Source organism: Centropristis striata, chromosome 16, assembly GCF_030273125.1.
Source record: "Centropristis striata isolate RG_2023a ecotype Rhode Island chromosome 16, C.striata_1.0, whole genome shotgun sequence".
NCBI lineage: Eukaryota > Metazoa > Chordata > Actinopteri > Perciformes > Serranidae > Centropristis > Centropristis striata.
This window is the reverse complement of record NC_081532.1, coordinates 8,786,406-8,799,673: the sequence shown is the minus strand read 5'-3', so window position 1 is coordinate 8,799,673 and position 13,268 is coordinate 8,786,406. Positions and strand designations below refer to the sequence as shown.

Sequence of the window (13,268 nt, the reverse complement as noted above, 5' to 3'; positions counted from 1 at the left end):
ATGTCTTGCCTCACCTTGTTGAACAGGTGTACCAGAGTCTAGACCGGGAGTTGCAGAAGCACGTTAACCATCAGGACACTCTCCAGCAGAGCCAAACCTGGCTCTCCACGGTGCAGGAGGAGCTTCAGCTCAACGATCAGGGACCATCTGGTCTGCAGGATGCACTGAAGCAGGTAACTGACACTCTTGAAAAGCAATAGTGGCGAAAAATAATTTTTCTATAATTTATTTTAATGAATTGCTTTGCACACACAGGTGAAGCACTACAGGGCCCTTCAGGAGCAGGCCAGCACTTACCTGGACCTGGTGTGTTCTGTATGCGACCTGTCTGATGATGCTGTGAGAGTGACAGCCGCTCAGGTCCAACAGGTCAAACTCACGGTCAGTAATTGTTACTTCTTTGTCCATTGTACAACATAAAGGATTCATTTTATGAGAGTATTAGCAATTTGTCAAAAAGCGACATCTAAATATTAAATGTTCCATCAGTATATATCCAAAAAATATGGAAATATCCCAGTGTGGCCTGCATTTAGAATTAGATTGAATATTAAGATTTAGATTTACCATTAAAAATGACAAATAACATGTTATTTTAAATTAATTTCTGTCTCTGTAAATATTCCAAATATGTCAGCTAGAACATTGCAACCAAATGTTTACGCTCAGTGCCCCATACATTTGGGCTATTTCATAAAATACACTACAATTCTGCAAATGTTAACTGTTGGAAGGGGAAAATGTGTTTTTGCAGATAGAGGAGAGGATGTCCAGTGCACAGGAGCTCTCAGAGGGCTGGAGAGAGATCAAGGAGCAGAAGCAAGATCTGACTAGTCTGTTCCAGGATATGGAGCAGCAGCTCCTCAGCCTCTCCAGACGGCCTGCAGAGTTGGAGACCAAGATAGCCCAAAACATGCTGTTACAAGCCAAGGTAGGAAACAGTATTATAGCAAATGATCCCTTGAAAAGGCACACAAATGGGAACTCTTTATTAATCTTCATCATCAAACTTATTTGGATGTTTATTAAAAAGAAGATATAGGGTATGATTACTTTTTACAGTCACGCCAAATATGATTCAGTCTGTGATTTTGTTATTATCTAATCCACGATTTTGGCTTGAGTTGTTTAGGGATTAAAAAGAGATCTACCTACTGTTTAAATGTATTAAGGATTATCATCCAGTATATTGGTTGATACACAGGAATGCAGCCAACAACTGCAGTCAAAACAGAGTATCCTGACCAAGATGACAGAGACTGTGAGCAAATTGACTGGTGGCCAGGACTCTCCAGAACATGCCGAGCTTGACCGTCTGGGCCATTCCTGGCTGGAGCTCTGTCACCAGGCCAACAAGCTGCAGACCCAGAGAGAGGAGGACCTGCAGAGGTCTAAAGAATACCATGACTGTATCACTGCAGTGGAGGCGCTGTTTGAACAGGTGTCCAAAGAGTGGGACAATCTGGCCAGGTAGGTTTTTACATCAAGTATACAATAGGATGTGTCCTGATTGTTATATATCCTGACACCATCAAAGCCAATAAGGGTTGCTTTAGGCTGCAAGAAAATGCTAGTTATGCTGTGTAAGTAAATTTCTTTATCATGGCTATAATAGTCTGAGCTCAAGGTCACCAATAATTACCACTGGAACTCATTTTAAACATTATTCTTAAAAGTTATATTTCAGTCCTCAAGATCAAACCATATGCCATTTACATTGCATATCCTCCACACAACACTTGTGTAGTTCATTTTTATATTTTGTTGTGTTACAGAACGGATGCTGAAAGTTCGTCTCAGCATTTGGAGGCTTTGAGGAAGCTTGCAGTAACTCTGGAAGAACAAAAAGGCACTCTTGAGGACCTTAAGGAACAGAAACAAAAGGTCATACAACATTTGAACTTGGATGACAAGGAGCTGGTAAAAGAGCAGATTAGCCACTTTGAGCAGCGATGGTCTCAGATGCAAAACCTAATTGAGAGGAAAATCCAGGACTCAGTAGTGACCCTGGAAGATATGGGCCAAGTGGAGGCACGTCTGAGAGAGGCTCGGGACTGGGCAGAGGAGCAGCAGCCTGCCCTGTCTGAGGCCATGAAAATGAGTCCTCCTCCAGAGCTGGCTCAGAGCTTCCTGTTCGACCACCTGAGCATCTGCAGCGAGTTGGAAGCGAAGCAGCTCCTGCTATCACAGGCCATGGCCGATGCTGACAGGGTGCTGGCCCGGCTGGGCCTCAGTGAACGCCAGAGGCTCCAACAGCTTATTGCCGACACTCAACATGAGGTGGAATCTCTGAGTGTGAAGGTGGTGCAGCGCAGAAAACACCTGAGCAAGGCTTTTACAGAGAGAACACAGTTCCTGATGGCTGTGAGTCAGTCTATTTCCTGGGTACAGCAGAACGAGAAGAAGGCCCAGGCTGAGGAGTACATCGCTTTGCTACCCGATGACCTGGCCAAGCAGGTCAGAACATGTAGAAACATTCAAAGCAGTCTGAAAGCCTATCAGAGTGAGCTGACCTCTTTGTGGTCTCAGGGGAGGGACCTGATGAGGGACGCCAGTGAGGAAGAAAGAAATGAGATTCTCACAAAGCTGCAGGAGCTTCAAAACATCTTTGACAAAACATTACACAGATGTGGCCAGAAACTGCAGGAGCTCGAAAAAGTACTTGTTTCCAGAAAGTATTTCAAGACGGATTTAGAGAAAATATGCCTGTGGATAAAACAAGCTGATATAGTCACGTTCCCTGAAATCAATCTGATGGTTGGAGATGCTGAATTGGAAGCACAGCTACAAAAATATCAACAGATAGTCGAGCAGGCAATTGAATATGAGAATCTTCTCCTAATTGTACAAAGAGCTGGCCAGGAAATATTGCCAAGTCTGAATGAAGTGGACCACTGCTATTTGGATGAAAAACTCAACACGCTCCCTCAGCAATATAACAACATATTAGCACTAGCCAAAGAAAAACAGGAGAAAATCCAGCAGGCCATTCTCACAAGAAATGAGTACACTTCATTTATAGATGTCACTCATAAAGCCCTGAAAGAGCTTGAGGAACAGTTTAATAATCTTGGCACACAGCCTGTTGGACTGCAAACAGAAGAGGTTCTGAGTTTACAGAGTGATTACAAAGCGATCCAGGCAGACCTGAGCAACCTCGGTCTAGCTGTGAGTGAACTGAACCAGAAGAAAGAGGGATTTCGTAGCACTGGTCAGCCATGGCGCCCAGAGGAAATGACCCAGCTTGTGAGCCTGTACAATGGTCTAAAGAGGTTGGTTGAGCAGAAAGTGGAGCACCTGGATGAAACCTTGGAGTCGTTTGAGGACCACAAGGCAATGGCTATGCAGGTTGACTCTGAATTAAAGGCTACAAAAGAACAGCTAGTCAAAGTGAATGCAGAGACGCAGTCAGCTGAGGAGAGGCTGAAGAACTACCACGCTTTGGCAGGGAGTCTCCAGAGCGCCAACTCTCACTTGTCGAGGCTCATGGAGCAGATGGACACTCTAGCACCCCGTGTGGAACAAGCAGCCCATGACGCCTCCAAGGACCAAATAGTTCTGTGGCAAGACGAGCTGAGATCTTTGCAGGCTGCTGTAGGGGATCTGATCGAAGAGTGTGAGACCAGGTTCGTCCAAAGCAAAGACTTTGAGACGGAGATGAAAAGGACCCTGGACTGGCTGCAGCAGGTCAGGGACGACCTGGGCTGTGCTGTGATTGTTGATGTGCGGGTGGAGAAGGTGCAGGAGGAGATCAGAAAGCAGCAAATCATGCAGGAGGAAGTGCAGTCAAGACTGAGAATAGTGGCTGCACTGAGTAGCAGGGAGAAACAGGAGTATATCAGCGCCAATGAGCTTGTTCCAGCCCACGTAGATATGAGCCTAGAGGAAATGGCAAAGCTGCAGGCAGACGTTCAGAAAGCACTGAGCTTCAAACAGGTGGGATACTACTACATTCAATATTCTAAAAAACATGGTCATCATGCATTCATTTTAGAGCAATGCTGTATCTTACCTTTTTTCTATTGTTTTGTCATTTGCTCCAAAGTAATTGCATTCCTGGCTGAATCTGTATCTGTATAAAAAGTTTTTCTTTCCTCCTTGCTCTTGTGTAAAGATTACTCTGGAGGATGCCCTGGGCTTTTGCCAGAAGTACCACTTCAGGATGCAGTCAGCCTGTGAATGGCTGGAGGACGCCGTGTCCTTCCTGCAGCAGGCTAGTCTCGGTGTGGACGTGGAGAATTATGAGGAGTGTCTCCGGCAGCAGGGGGACATCATGGCCACAGAGCAGGAGTTCCTCAGCCACTTGGAGGAGCTGCAGTCACTGCTGCCCTCACTGGAGAACCTGGTCAACCCCACAGCTAAAGACCAGCTCCGTGTCAGCGTGGAGTCAGCCAAGCAGAGAGGCGTGGAGGTCCGAGATCAGCTGCAGTGTCACCAGGATGTGCTTCAAAGGTAGAGAGAACAAAAGAGTGATGGTGCATGTGAAATACAGAAATGATGGCATTTTATTCTCTGATATATATTTTTATTTCAACCCTGTTTTTGTTTAAACAATAGTTTCTCAAATTGTTTCAACATATTTAAAAAAAAAACAAGTACAAAAAAATGAATGCCCCATATTCACATATATATATATATATATATATATTGCAAAAAGCAGCAGTTACAAACAAGACAGATATAAAAAATATAGTGATATAAATTGGTTTTTGGTCATCAAAATAGCAAGATTAAAGTGAAAAATAGTAATAAATTGGACACTGTGGAACTGTAATGTCTCTTTATGGGGTTGACAGATTTTGAAGAACGTTGCTGTCGACCATCACAATGTGTATTTAATCTCTTCATTTAAAATCCTCTGACATGTTTTGTTTTTCTTAGCTGTGTGGCTCAGTGGAAGTCATACCAGGAGGCGAGGCAGACCGTCATTGAGCTTATGAACGAGGCTGAAAAGAAGCTGACAGAATTCTCCACTGCAAAGGCGGGGACAAGCCAAGAGGCTGAAGATAAGCTTTGCAGTCATCGGGTATGCAATGCCAAACAAAAACATTTTCCATACAAAAAAAAATTGCTGCTGCTAATGTAAATCCTCTGCATTGAGGTTATTAATTGTTTTCTTAAATTTTTCAGTCCCTTGTCTCACTGGTGAATGGCTTCCAAGAGAAGCTGAGTGGTTTAGAGGAGCAAGCTGCACAGCTGGAGCTGGTGGGGAGTGATGCCAGCAAGGCCACCATCAGTCGCTCCATGACCACCGTGTGGCAGCGCTGGACTCGACTACGCAGCGTTGCAAGAGGACGAGAGAGAGTACTTGAGGACACCGCACAGGATTGGAGAACTTTTAGAGAGAAGGTACACTTACAGACAATGGGGGAAAGCGATTAGAGAATAAAATAGTTTTGTTTTTACTAGCAGCTGAACTTTCACAATCATTTTGTACAGATGGTGAAGGTGAGAGCAGTCTGTGATGAGCTCCAGAGTCGCTTCCCTGACAGCGCCGTGGAGAAGGCTTCCAAAGCCACCCTGCAGTCTCTGCTGGACCAGCATGACCTGCTGAGCCAAGACTTGGAGAGAGAGCTCTCCTCCCTCACACTGCTACGCCAGTACGCACTCAGCCTGCTGCATGACGTGGAAGTGCCTTCACCCACAACAGAACAGGATGAACTGCATAGTCTGAAGGAGATCAGAGCTGTTCAAGACCAAATGGAAAGGTAGAGAGAAGATAAACTGAAAACTGTTGCATGTTAGAAGAGCCTCTGTATTAAGATTATGTTCAATCAGTATTATTGTTTTAATGGAGGGTAAACTGTTTTTAAATTTGCTTTATCATTTAGATTAAAAACATTTGGACATGAAATTAGCTATATTCTGCCATTCAGATGATCAGAAAAGTCATTTTCTCTTGGTCTACAGCCTCCTGACACAGTCCCGGACCAAGCGTGCTCAAACAGCTCAGGAACTGAGGGACAGAGAGGAAGTAGAGAAGGAACTCAGTGTTGTTAAAGCCTGGATTCAGGAGACCAGGGAGCTTCTTCTCAATCCCACACCCGACATTGATTCTCTGCTGCAGGAGCTGGAGGTATATCTCAAATTATAAAAGAGGAATATCATCTCTCTGATCTCAAAGGACAATTTTTATTTGATTATTATTATGTCTGAGAAATTTTACACAGGTCCTCCATTTGTTGCTTATAGGTTGTACATGGAGAAGTGATCAATTACCGTCAAAATGTGGATAAATTAGCAGAGCAGCAACAGAGCAAGTATCTGGACCTCTACACTATACTGCCCTCTGAAATCTCCATGCAGCTGGCTGAGGTCTCACTTGCACTGGGTGCCATTGAGGATCAGGTACTGTGTTGTTTAAAAAGATGGCAATGTAAATAAGACCTGAATGGGCCTTTTTGAATAATGTATAAACTAAATTGGGATGTTATTTCAATTCCACATAGGGAATACCTATTGTATGTTATGAATGTAGTCATGGAGCATTTGTTGACATTTCTCAATATGTTCTAGGTTCTTTCAAAAGAGAGAGAAATTCAGAAAACCAGAGAAATAAAAGAGGACTTCAGCTCCAGAATCCATGACATCTCTGAGAAACTCAAAGCAATCTCTGCTAAATTTAAGGAGAAATCTCCTGATGTGGATCATGCCAAAGAAGAGGTTAAGGTGAGCTAACTTATTCAAACCTACTGTAAATGTGAAGTGGCAAAATGCAGCGTTAAGATGTAAAAATGATACATGCTCCTCTTCTTTTCTCAGAGCCTTGCTGAGGACTTGGACAGTTGTGGTCGCACGCTCTCAGAACTGGATGCAGCTGTACAGGAGTTTGGCCGCAGAAACCCCCTGCTGGCCAAGCAGCTTAGTGACGCCATCAGCAAGCTATCAGAGATGCATCACCACACAACACGGCTAGCAGACTGCAGGAACAACTGGCTGAAAAAGGTTTGCTTTTACAAGTCTACAACATTCAACATTTGAAGCTGCTATTGATTTTTAACCTTCAAATCTTTGTTGTCGTATTTCATTATGTCATCGACCTAAAGAAATTTTAATAAAGTGTTTCACTGGATTAAATAAGTTGTTTTTGATTGAACAACCTTTCTTTTAATTAATATAAGTTACTTTGATAAATATTAATGCATGTTAGATTGCTGCTAGACCACCCTGTTAATGATTTAAGTGCAACAGTTTTTTTTCCACAGCAAAGGCTAATTGCCAACAAATATGGTTTGATGTTTCAATATTTTTTTTTTTTCAATGAATTTTGACTTTCAGACACACTGGAGTGATTGGAAATGTTTTGAAGAAATAAGTCAGAAACAACTTATTCTACAAATATTATATTAATATTATAAAGTACAATATAGCACAAATATAATACTAAAAATAATAATATATAATAAAATAGTATATCAGTCACAATGATAGTGTAGCCTTATTGTTATCTGCAACTGTGCAGAAATATGAGGTTTGAACATAATGAATAGGCATGCAGTAGAAGGAAGACTGCACAACATTCAGATGTAGAATTATAATTTGAATGTCAACATTAGGAACTAGTCGGTACAGCTCTGATGCTAAGCATACTTTTTTGTGTTGAGCTTTAACCACACGTCCTCTCCCTTATCTTGGTTTTTCAGGCTGTCTGCTATTTAGATGAGTATAATGAGATGCTGGACTTCATTGTGAGGTGGTCGGAGAAAGCCAAAAGCCTGGTGAGGGCGAACATCATCTGGAACTCCTCTGTTCATCTGCAGGAGCAGATACGAATGTACCAGGTGAGTTGGGGGTCCACAAAGGCATCCTCATAGCAGACATTTCAGTGTTATCAGGCTCTTTACCCTCCACTTTATTATTGTGAAAAGGAATGCTGTAAATGAATGGACACAGACAAATTGGTATTTTTTCCCATGCACACATTTCATGAAAGGCACAGGCTACAGAAACCAGGAGATCACACCAAACATGCCTTTCATTCACTGCCTTGTTGCCCTGTGCTTTAGGCTGTCCTTCGTGAGTCTCGGGAGCTCCATGGAGACCTGGAATCAATGGCAGAGAAAGTGGAGCTTCTGTCTGAGGTGCTGCAGGTCGAGTCTATGAGCCAGCAGGTTTGTGAACTCAGTCGACACACTGAGGAGCTTCAGCAATGCATCAAGACAAGGCTGCAGAGCTTGGAGGATGCAGATAAGGTACAGAGAAAAAGAGTCTTTCTTTTCTCATCTATTACTTCTTTGTGACATTTATGAATTGCCTTCTCTTCCTGTTTTTATCATATTTTACTATCATATTCCCTGAAGGAATATTAATGCTTAAGTGCTGTATAATTGACTGTTATGTGTCCTCAGAGTATGGAAGCCCTGGAGTATGAAGTTAAGGCCCTACATGTTGCACTGGAGCAGGTCCAAGCTACACTGACCTCACCAGAGTTGGCACGCCAAAGCCTCAAAGAACAGCTGGCTCAGAGACAGGTATATATATTAAAATAATCTATGATTTTGCCTGTAATTTGTCAGAGAACACCTTGGATGCTTACTTTGCACATTATGGCTTGTTAACCGTTTCACACAATGTTAACTTTTGCTGTTTTTTTGCAGCGACTGCTGGCTGATATGGAGAGCTTCAAGCAGCAGGTGCAGGCGGTGCAGCTGTGTCAGAGCGCCCTGCGGGTCCCAGAGGAGGTGATGCCTAACCTTGCCATCTGTCGCACAGCACTGCGTCTGCAGCAAGAGGCCAGTCAGCTGCAGCATGTGGCCATTCAGCAATGCAACATCCTTCAGGTACAGTAGGGGGCACTACTGCTGCAGCACAATAACATCACATTGTCCTGCATTTTAACACAATATACAATGTTGTCAAGTAAAAAAGCTTTAAGATGATTTGAGTAGATTTTACTTAAACTGGATGATTCATATGGTCCTCTTTATATTTTGAGAAAAGTACTATTTTTAAATTCTTGGAGGTTTTTAACTGTACCTCTAACAGTGACAAAGCAATTTCATTTTTTTTTATCCAGGAGGCAGTGGTGCAGTACGAGCAGTATGAACAGGAAGTGAGAGACCTCCAGGGGCTGATAGAGGAAGCACACCGTGTCATTCAGGACCGCCCGATCCCCACAAACAACATCCAGGAGCTGCAGGCCCAGATCCTTCACCATGAAGTACAATCATTTTTTTACTCACATAACCCACCATTCCTGATCAGGAGGAGAGCTCTCCCTGTCATCAGTGTAACACAGGCATAACAAATAAAGATTGACATGCTACAAATCCAGAGCCAGCCAAACGATCTCCATGAGGCTGAACTTGAATTACTCCAGTGAAATTGAGAATATTTTGTCCAGACATTTCCTGGAATGCAATTGTTAGTTTCCCTTTCCCATTTTCACTTGCTATTTTAACCACCTGGAGTCAGCTACATAGTGTTACATTAAGCCCCGAATCTGTCCTTAAGGCACAAATGCGACATCTGTATTTATTCAACTGATTCACCTCCATCCTCATTTCTACTCACAGCATTCTCTGTTGGTGACATTTCTTCATAACTTCATCGTACTTTTGTGTGTACATTTTTTTTTTTTGAATAGGAATTGGCCCAGAAGATCAAAGGCTACCAGGAGCAAATTGCCTCACTAAACTCAAAATGCAAGATGCTGGCAGTGAAGGCCAAACATGCCACCATGCTGCTGACAGTGAGTGATGTGGAGGGGTTGCCTGAAGGGCTGCAGGAGATGGATGGAGAGAAATCTAAGAAGTCTTCAGCACAAGCCGTCATGGTGAGAGAACATAATGCATCACATAACATACTGTAGAGGTGCTGACAAAGCTGTTTGCAGTGTTGGTGATGGCATTGCCTACTTAATAAACTCATTCTGCTATTTCTTGCTTAAGCTTAAAGAGATTTAAAGAGTCCTTTAATCTGACTAATAAAACCTCTTTGCCTGCTTTTATTAAACAAAAACATGTGTTTTTGAAAGATGCATTGTGCCACTCCTGTCTAAAAAACACATCGCATATGATTAATCTTTCCCAATCCACCTTGCATGTCTGCTCTTCTGTTAATGTTTTCTTGCATGGCGTGTCAGATGACGGCTGGCCGCTGTCACACCCTCCTGTCTCCTGTAACTGAGGAGTCTGGGGAGGAGGGCACTAACAGTGAGGTTTCTTCTCCTCCTGTATGTCGCTCTCCTTCTCCCATCACTTACACTGAAGCCACTATAACCAAGGTATCTGCCTTCCCTTTTCCTCTTGATAGCTTTTTTTTCAGTCATTCTAGTCTTTAAGCAAAATTTACAATTTCTATCTGGTCAATTAACTTCCTTTTTCAATAATTTTTTTGTAATGTTTTCTATTTGCTCTCTTTTTAAACAAAGCACTCACAATTAATAAACAAAGAAGGCAAAAAAAGAAAAACAAAAGGAGTAATAATCCATATCTATTCTCTGCCTGCACCCGCAAACTCATCATGATTAACGAATGAAGTTAGAGGCTTTTTAGTATTTTGTATTTGTTTGCCATCCATTTCACAACTTATTTGTCTGAACTGCTGGTGGCGCTGTTCGAATGTTTTTTAGATGGGAAGAGGAACACTCACAAGAGCTCCAATCCAAGAACTATATGACCCGACATTTGAGTCTGTGGCCAACTTAGATGACTTGCAGCGCTCATGGGAGACATTAAAGAACGTGGTATGTGAATAATACAGCGTGTCAGCTTTTCACTACCTGTTAGCATGTTTTCAGAATCAGCACTTTAAGTTGTCCAATTGTTTCTCCAACAGATCAGCGAGAAGCAGAGGTCTCTTTACGAAGCTCTGGAGAAGCAACAGCACTACCAGGGTTCACTCCAGTCAATCTCATCTAAAATGGAGGCTCTGGAGGCCAAACTGAGTGAACCACTGGAGGCAGATAGAAGTCCAGATACCCACATTAAGGCACATGAGGTGAGTCATTACAGTATGATAAAGGTTGTGAAAAGTTTTGATGGAAAGAAAGCTTTCACACTGACAGGGAAGACAAGAACTCATGGTAATGCAAAGTACACATGTCGAACTGCAAAATATAGATTTATTTTTTTTATAACGATGCAGGTCTGTGGATAATATATTTTGGGCCACTCTTGTCACCTTGCTTTGAATTTAATTTAATTTAATTTATTTATTTATTTATTTTACATAATTTACAATAAAACATTCTTCTCTTTATTTACAAAAACACAAGATGCCTTAAAACAAACACAAAATAAAAAACAAAACATAAAAAACATGAAAAAGAGTAAATTCATAAAAAAAAAACTACTACTAAAACCTACTCTATTCTTTACTCTATTCTTTTCATTATATTTATTATACATAAAAAACTTTCTGGGTAATTACAAAATACATTCATATTAAATGCAACACTTACTGTACATTTTAATTAAATGCAAACTTCCTACCAGCCTTCAGTAAATCAGTTTGTCTCAACATCACTTCCACCAGCTTCAACAAGCTAATTTGTGAATTTGTGAATTTGTGATGTGTATTGTTTGGTATTATTATACAGTCACAGTATCTGCAATCATCAACAAGATAATATTTCCCCTTTGACCTACAAAGAAATTAAAATAAAGGCAGTAAATATGTAGCATGCATCACCTATAACTGAGCTGTTTACTTCAGGGCCTGATCGAAGAGATTCAGACGGTGCAGGAGGAAATCGACAGGCTACAGACCAACTTTACAGAGGATCTGGCCTCCGATGCCGTGGACTCAGAAATGGCCGACCAGCTGGCTATGCACTCCTCCCTCGCTGTGTTAGCTGAAAGGATGGCCACCATCCACATGAAGGCCTCAGGGAAGCAGCAGCTATTGGAGGTAGTTTTTGAGAAAGTGTGCCTTTTCTTTTTATCTATTGTGTCCTATTGCTCCCTAAGTCAAAGAAACCTATTTTGAAATAGTGTCAGCAGTATACCCTATTAGTGATTTTCTACAAGAAAGATGTCAATCCTAGGTGGATTCCCTGATTTTTTTGTTCTTCAGAAGCTGAAACCATTGAAGATTTATCTTTACAATGTTTATTTGCTTATTTGTTTTGTTTTGATATTCATAAGTGGTTGTCAATAATGTCCTGTGATTTCTTCTTGGCCAATGACTTTAAGTTATAAAAAAAAATTGTATACATCTTTAGCTCAGTCTCAACTTTTTTAATTTATCTACCTTGCTCTTTTGTGCTCTTCGTCCATTTATCTGACTGTTTCTCTCCTTTCTTTGTTGCTTGTTTTGTCCTTTGTTTTGTTTTTAAAATTTTCCGCATAGTGGTACCTCTACTGTTTATTGTTTGTGTTTGTAGCATTCCATTTCTGATTGAATTCTATCCTTCAACCTTGTATATTCCCTGTCTTGTTTTGTGTGTCTTACTAAAAAAACAACAACAAAAAAACAATAACAAGGTAAAATGTGATGTTCTCTGCCCAGGAGCGCATTAGCGACCGTCTGGAGGGTCAACAGCAGGAACAGGCCATACAGCTCTATCACACGCAGGCAGATGAACTGGACCTGTGGCTGACCAGAATGCGCAGCGCTGTAACCTTCATCCTTGAACCGAAGCCTGTAGAGGAGACAGAAATGGAGGATCAGCTTGCTGAATGTCAGGTAAGAGCTCCCCCTGCTGTTCATTTAGAGCAATGGAAGCAAATATGTTAATTGGAATTATTCTATGAATGAATGTATGAATTTGAGTATGAGGTTGGCTTATAATATATACGTCATAGCAGATTGTCTGGGATGGCAGCACAGTGCACTGGAGTACTGTTTTCTAGGTGTTGATCCATTGTCTCTGTCAGCACACTAATGCATATTTTCCTGTGGATTATTTACATCCGTCTTATACTTCAATATTTTGTTTCCTTTATCACATATGGATCATCCCAGAGAGACAGGAACCTTTCAGTGGGTAAACAAGAGCATTAGAGGAGTTAGAGGGGCATTCAGATGGCTGGGCTCCTAAGCGACTGTAGCAGTCTTAAGCAGATTATGCAGATGTCTCTGTTTGACAGAGGCCTGTTAGCAGCATAGGGCCGAGTAGTCAGTGGTTGTGGCTTTCAGACGATTAAATGATCCCGCTGCCTGGATTGGTGTTGGTGATAAAGCTGCTAGAATATCCAAGTAGGTGAATCCTAGAGAACAGGGAGGGTAAGGCGGAGGGAGGGTTACTCTCTGCCTTAGAAAGACCTGCTGAGGCTATCGATAGCAGAGTCGTCGCAAAGCTCTTCGAAAACAAATGTGTCTTC

General features: G+C 41.9%; 1 protein-coding gene across 3 annotated transcripts in view; it reads left to right on the top strand.

The window, feature by feature from the left end:
• Positions 1-13,268, top strand: part of syne1b (spectrin repeat containing, nuclear envelope 1b) — a 96,205-nt gene that overhangs the window by 51,783 nt on the left and 31,154 nt on the right. For all 3 annotated transcript variants that reach the window (XM_059353887.1, XM_059353885.1, XM_059353888.1), the window contains 24 exons: positions 27-173; positions 256-381; positions 755-931; positions 1,205-1,470; positions 1,776-3,936; positions 4,115-4,452; positions 4,882-5,026; positions 5,131-5,349; positions 5,440-5,708; positions 5,911-6,076; positions 6,193-6,348; positions 6,517-6,669; positions 6,763-6,945; positions 7,644-7,781; positions 8,007-8,192; positions 8,349-8,471; positions 8,598-8,780; positions 9,017-9,160; positions 9,587-9,775; positions 10,085-10,225; positions 10,574-10,687; positions 10,780-10,941; positions 11,659-11,853; positions 12,454-12,630. In XM_059353887.1, coding sequence (XP_059209870.1) covers positions 27-173; positions 256-381; positions 755-931; positions 1,205-1,470; positions 1,776-3,936; positions 4,115-4,452; positions 4,882-5,026; positions 5,131-5,349; positions 5,440-5,708; positions 5,911-6,076; positions 6,193-6,348; positions 6,517-6,669; positions 6,763-6,945; positions 7,644-7,781; positions 8,007-8,192; positions 8,349-8,471; positions 8,598-8,780; positions 9,017-9,160; positions 9,587-9,775; positions 10,085-10,225; positions 10,574-10,687; positions 10,780-10,941; positions 11,659-11,853; positions 12,454-12,630 — 6,258 coding nt within the window. The remainder of the gene's footprint in view (positions 1-26; positions 174-255; positions 382-754; positions 932-1,204; positions 1,471-1,775; positions 3,937-4,114; positions 4,453-4,881; positions 5,027-5,130; positions 5,350-5,439; positions 5,709-5,910; positions 6,077-6,192; positions 6,349-6,516; positions 6,670-6,762; positions 6,946-7,643; positions 7,782-8,006; positions 8,193-8,348; positions 8,472-8,597; positions 8,781-9,016; positions 9,161-9,586; positions 9,776-10,084; positions 10,226-10,573; positions 10,688-10,779; positions 10,942-11,658; positions 11,854-12,453; positions 12,631-13,268) is intronic.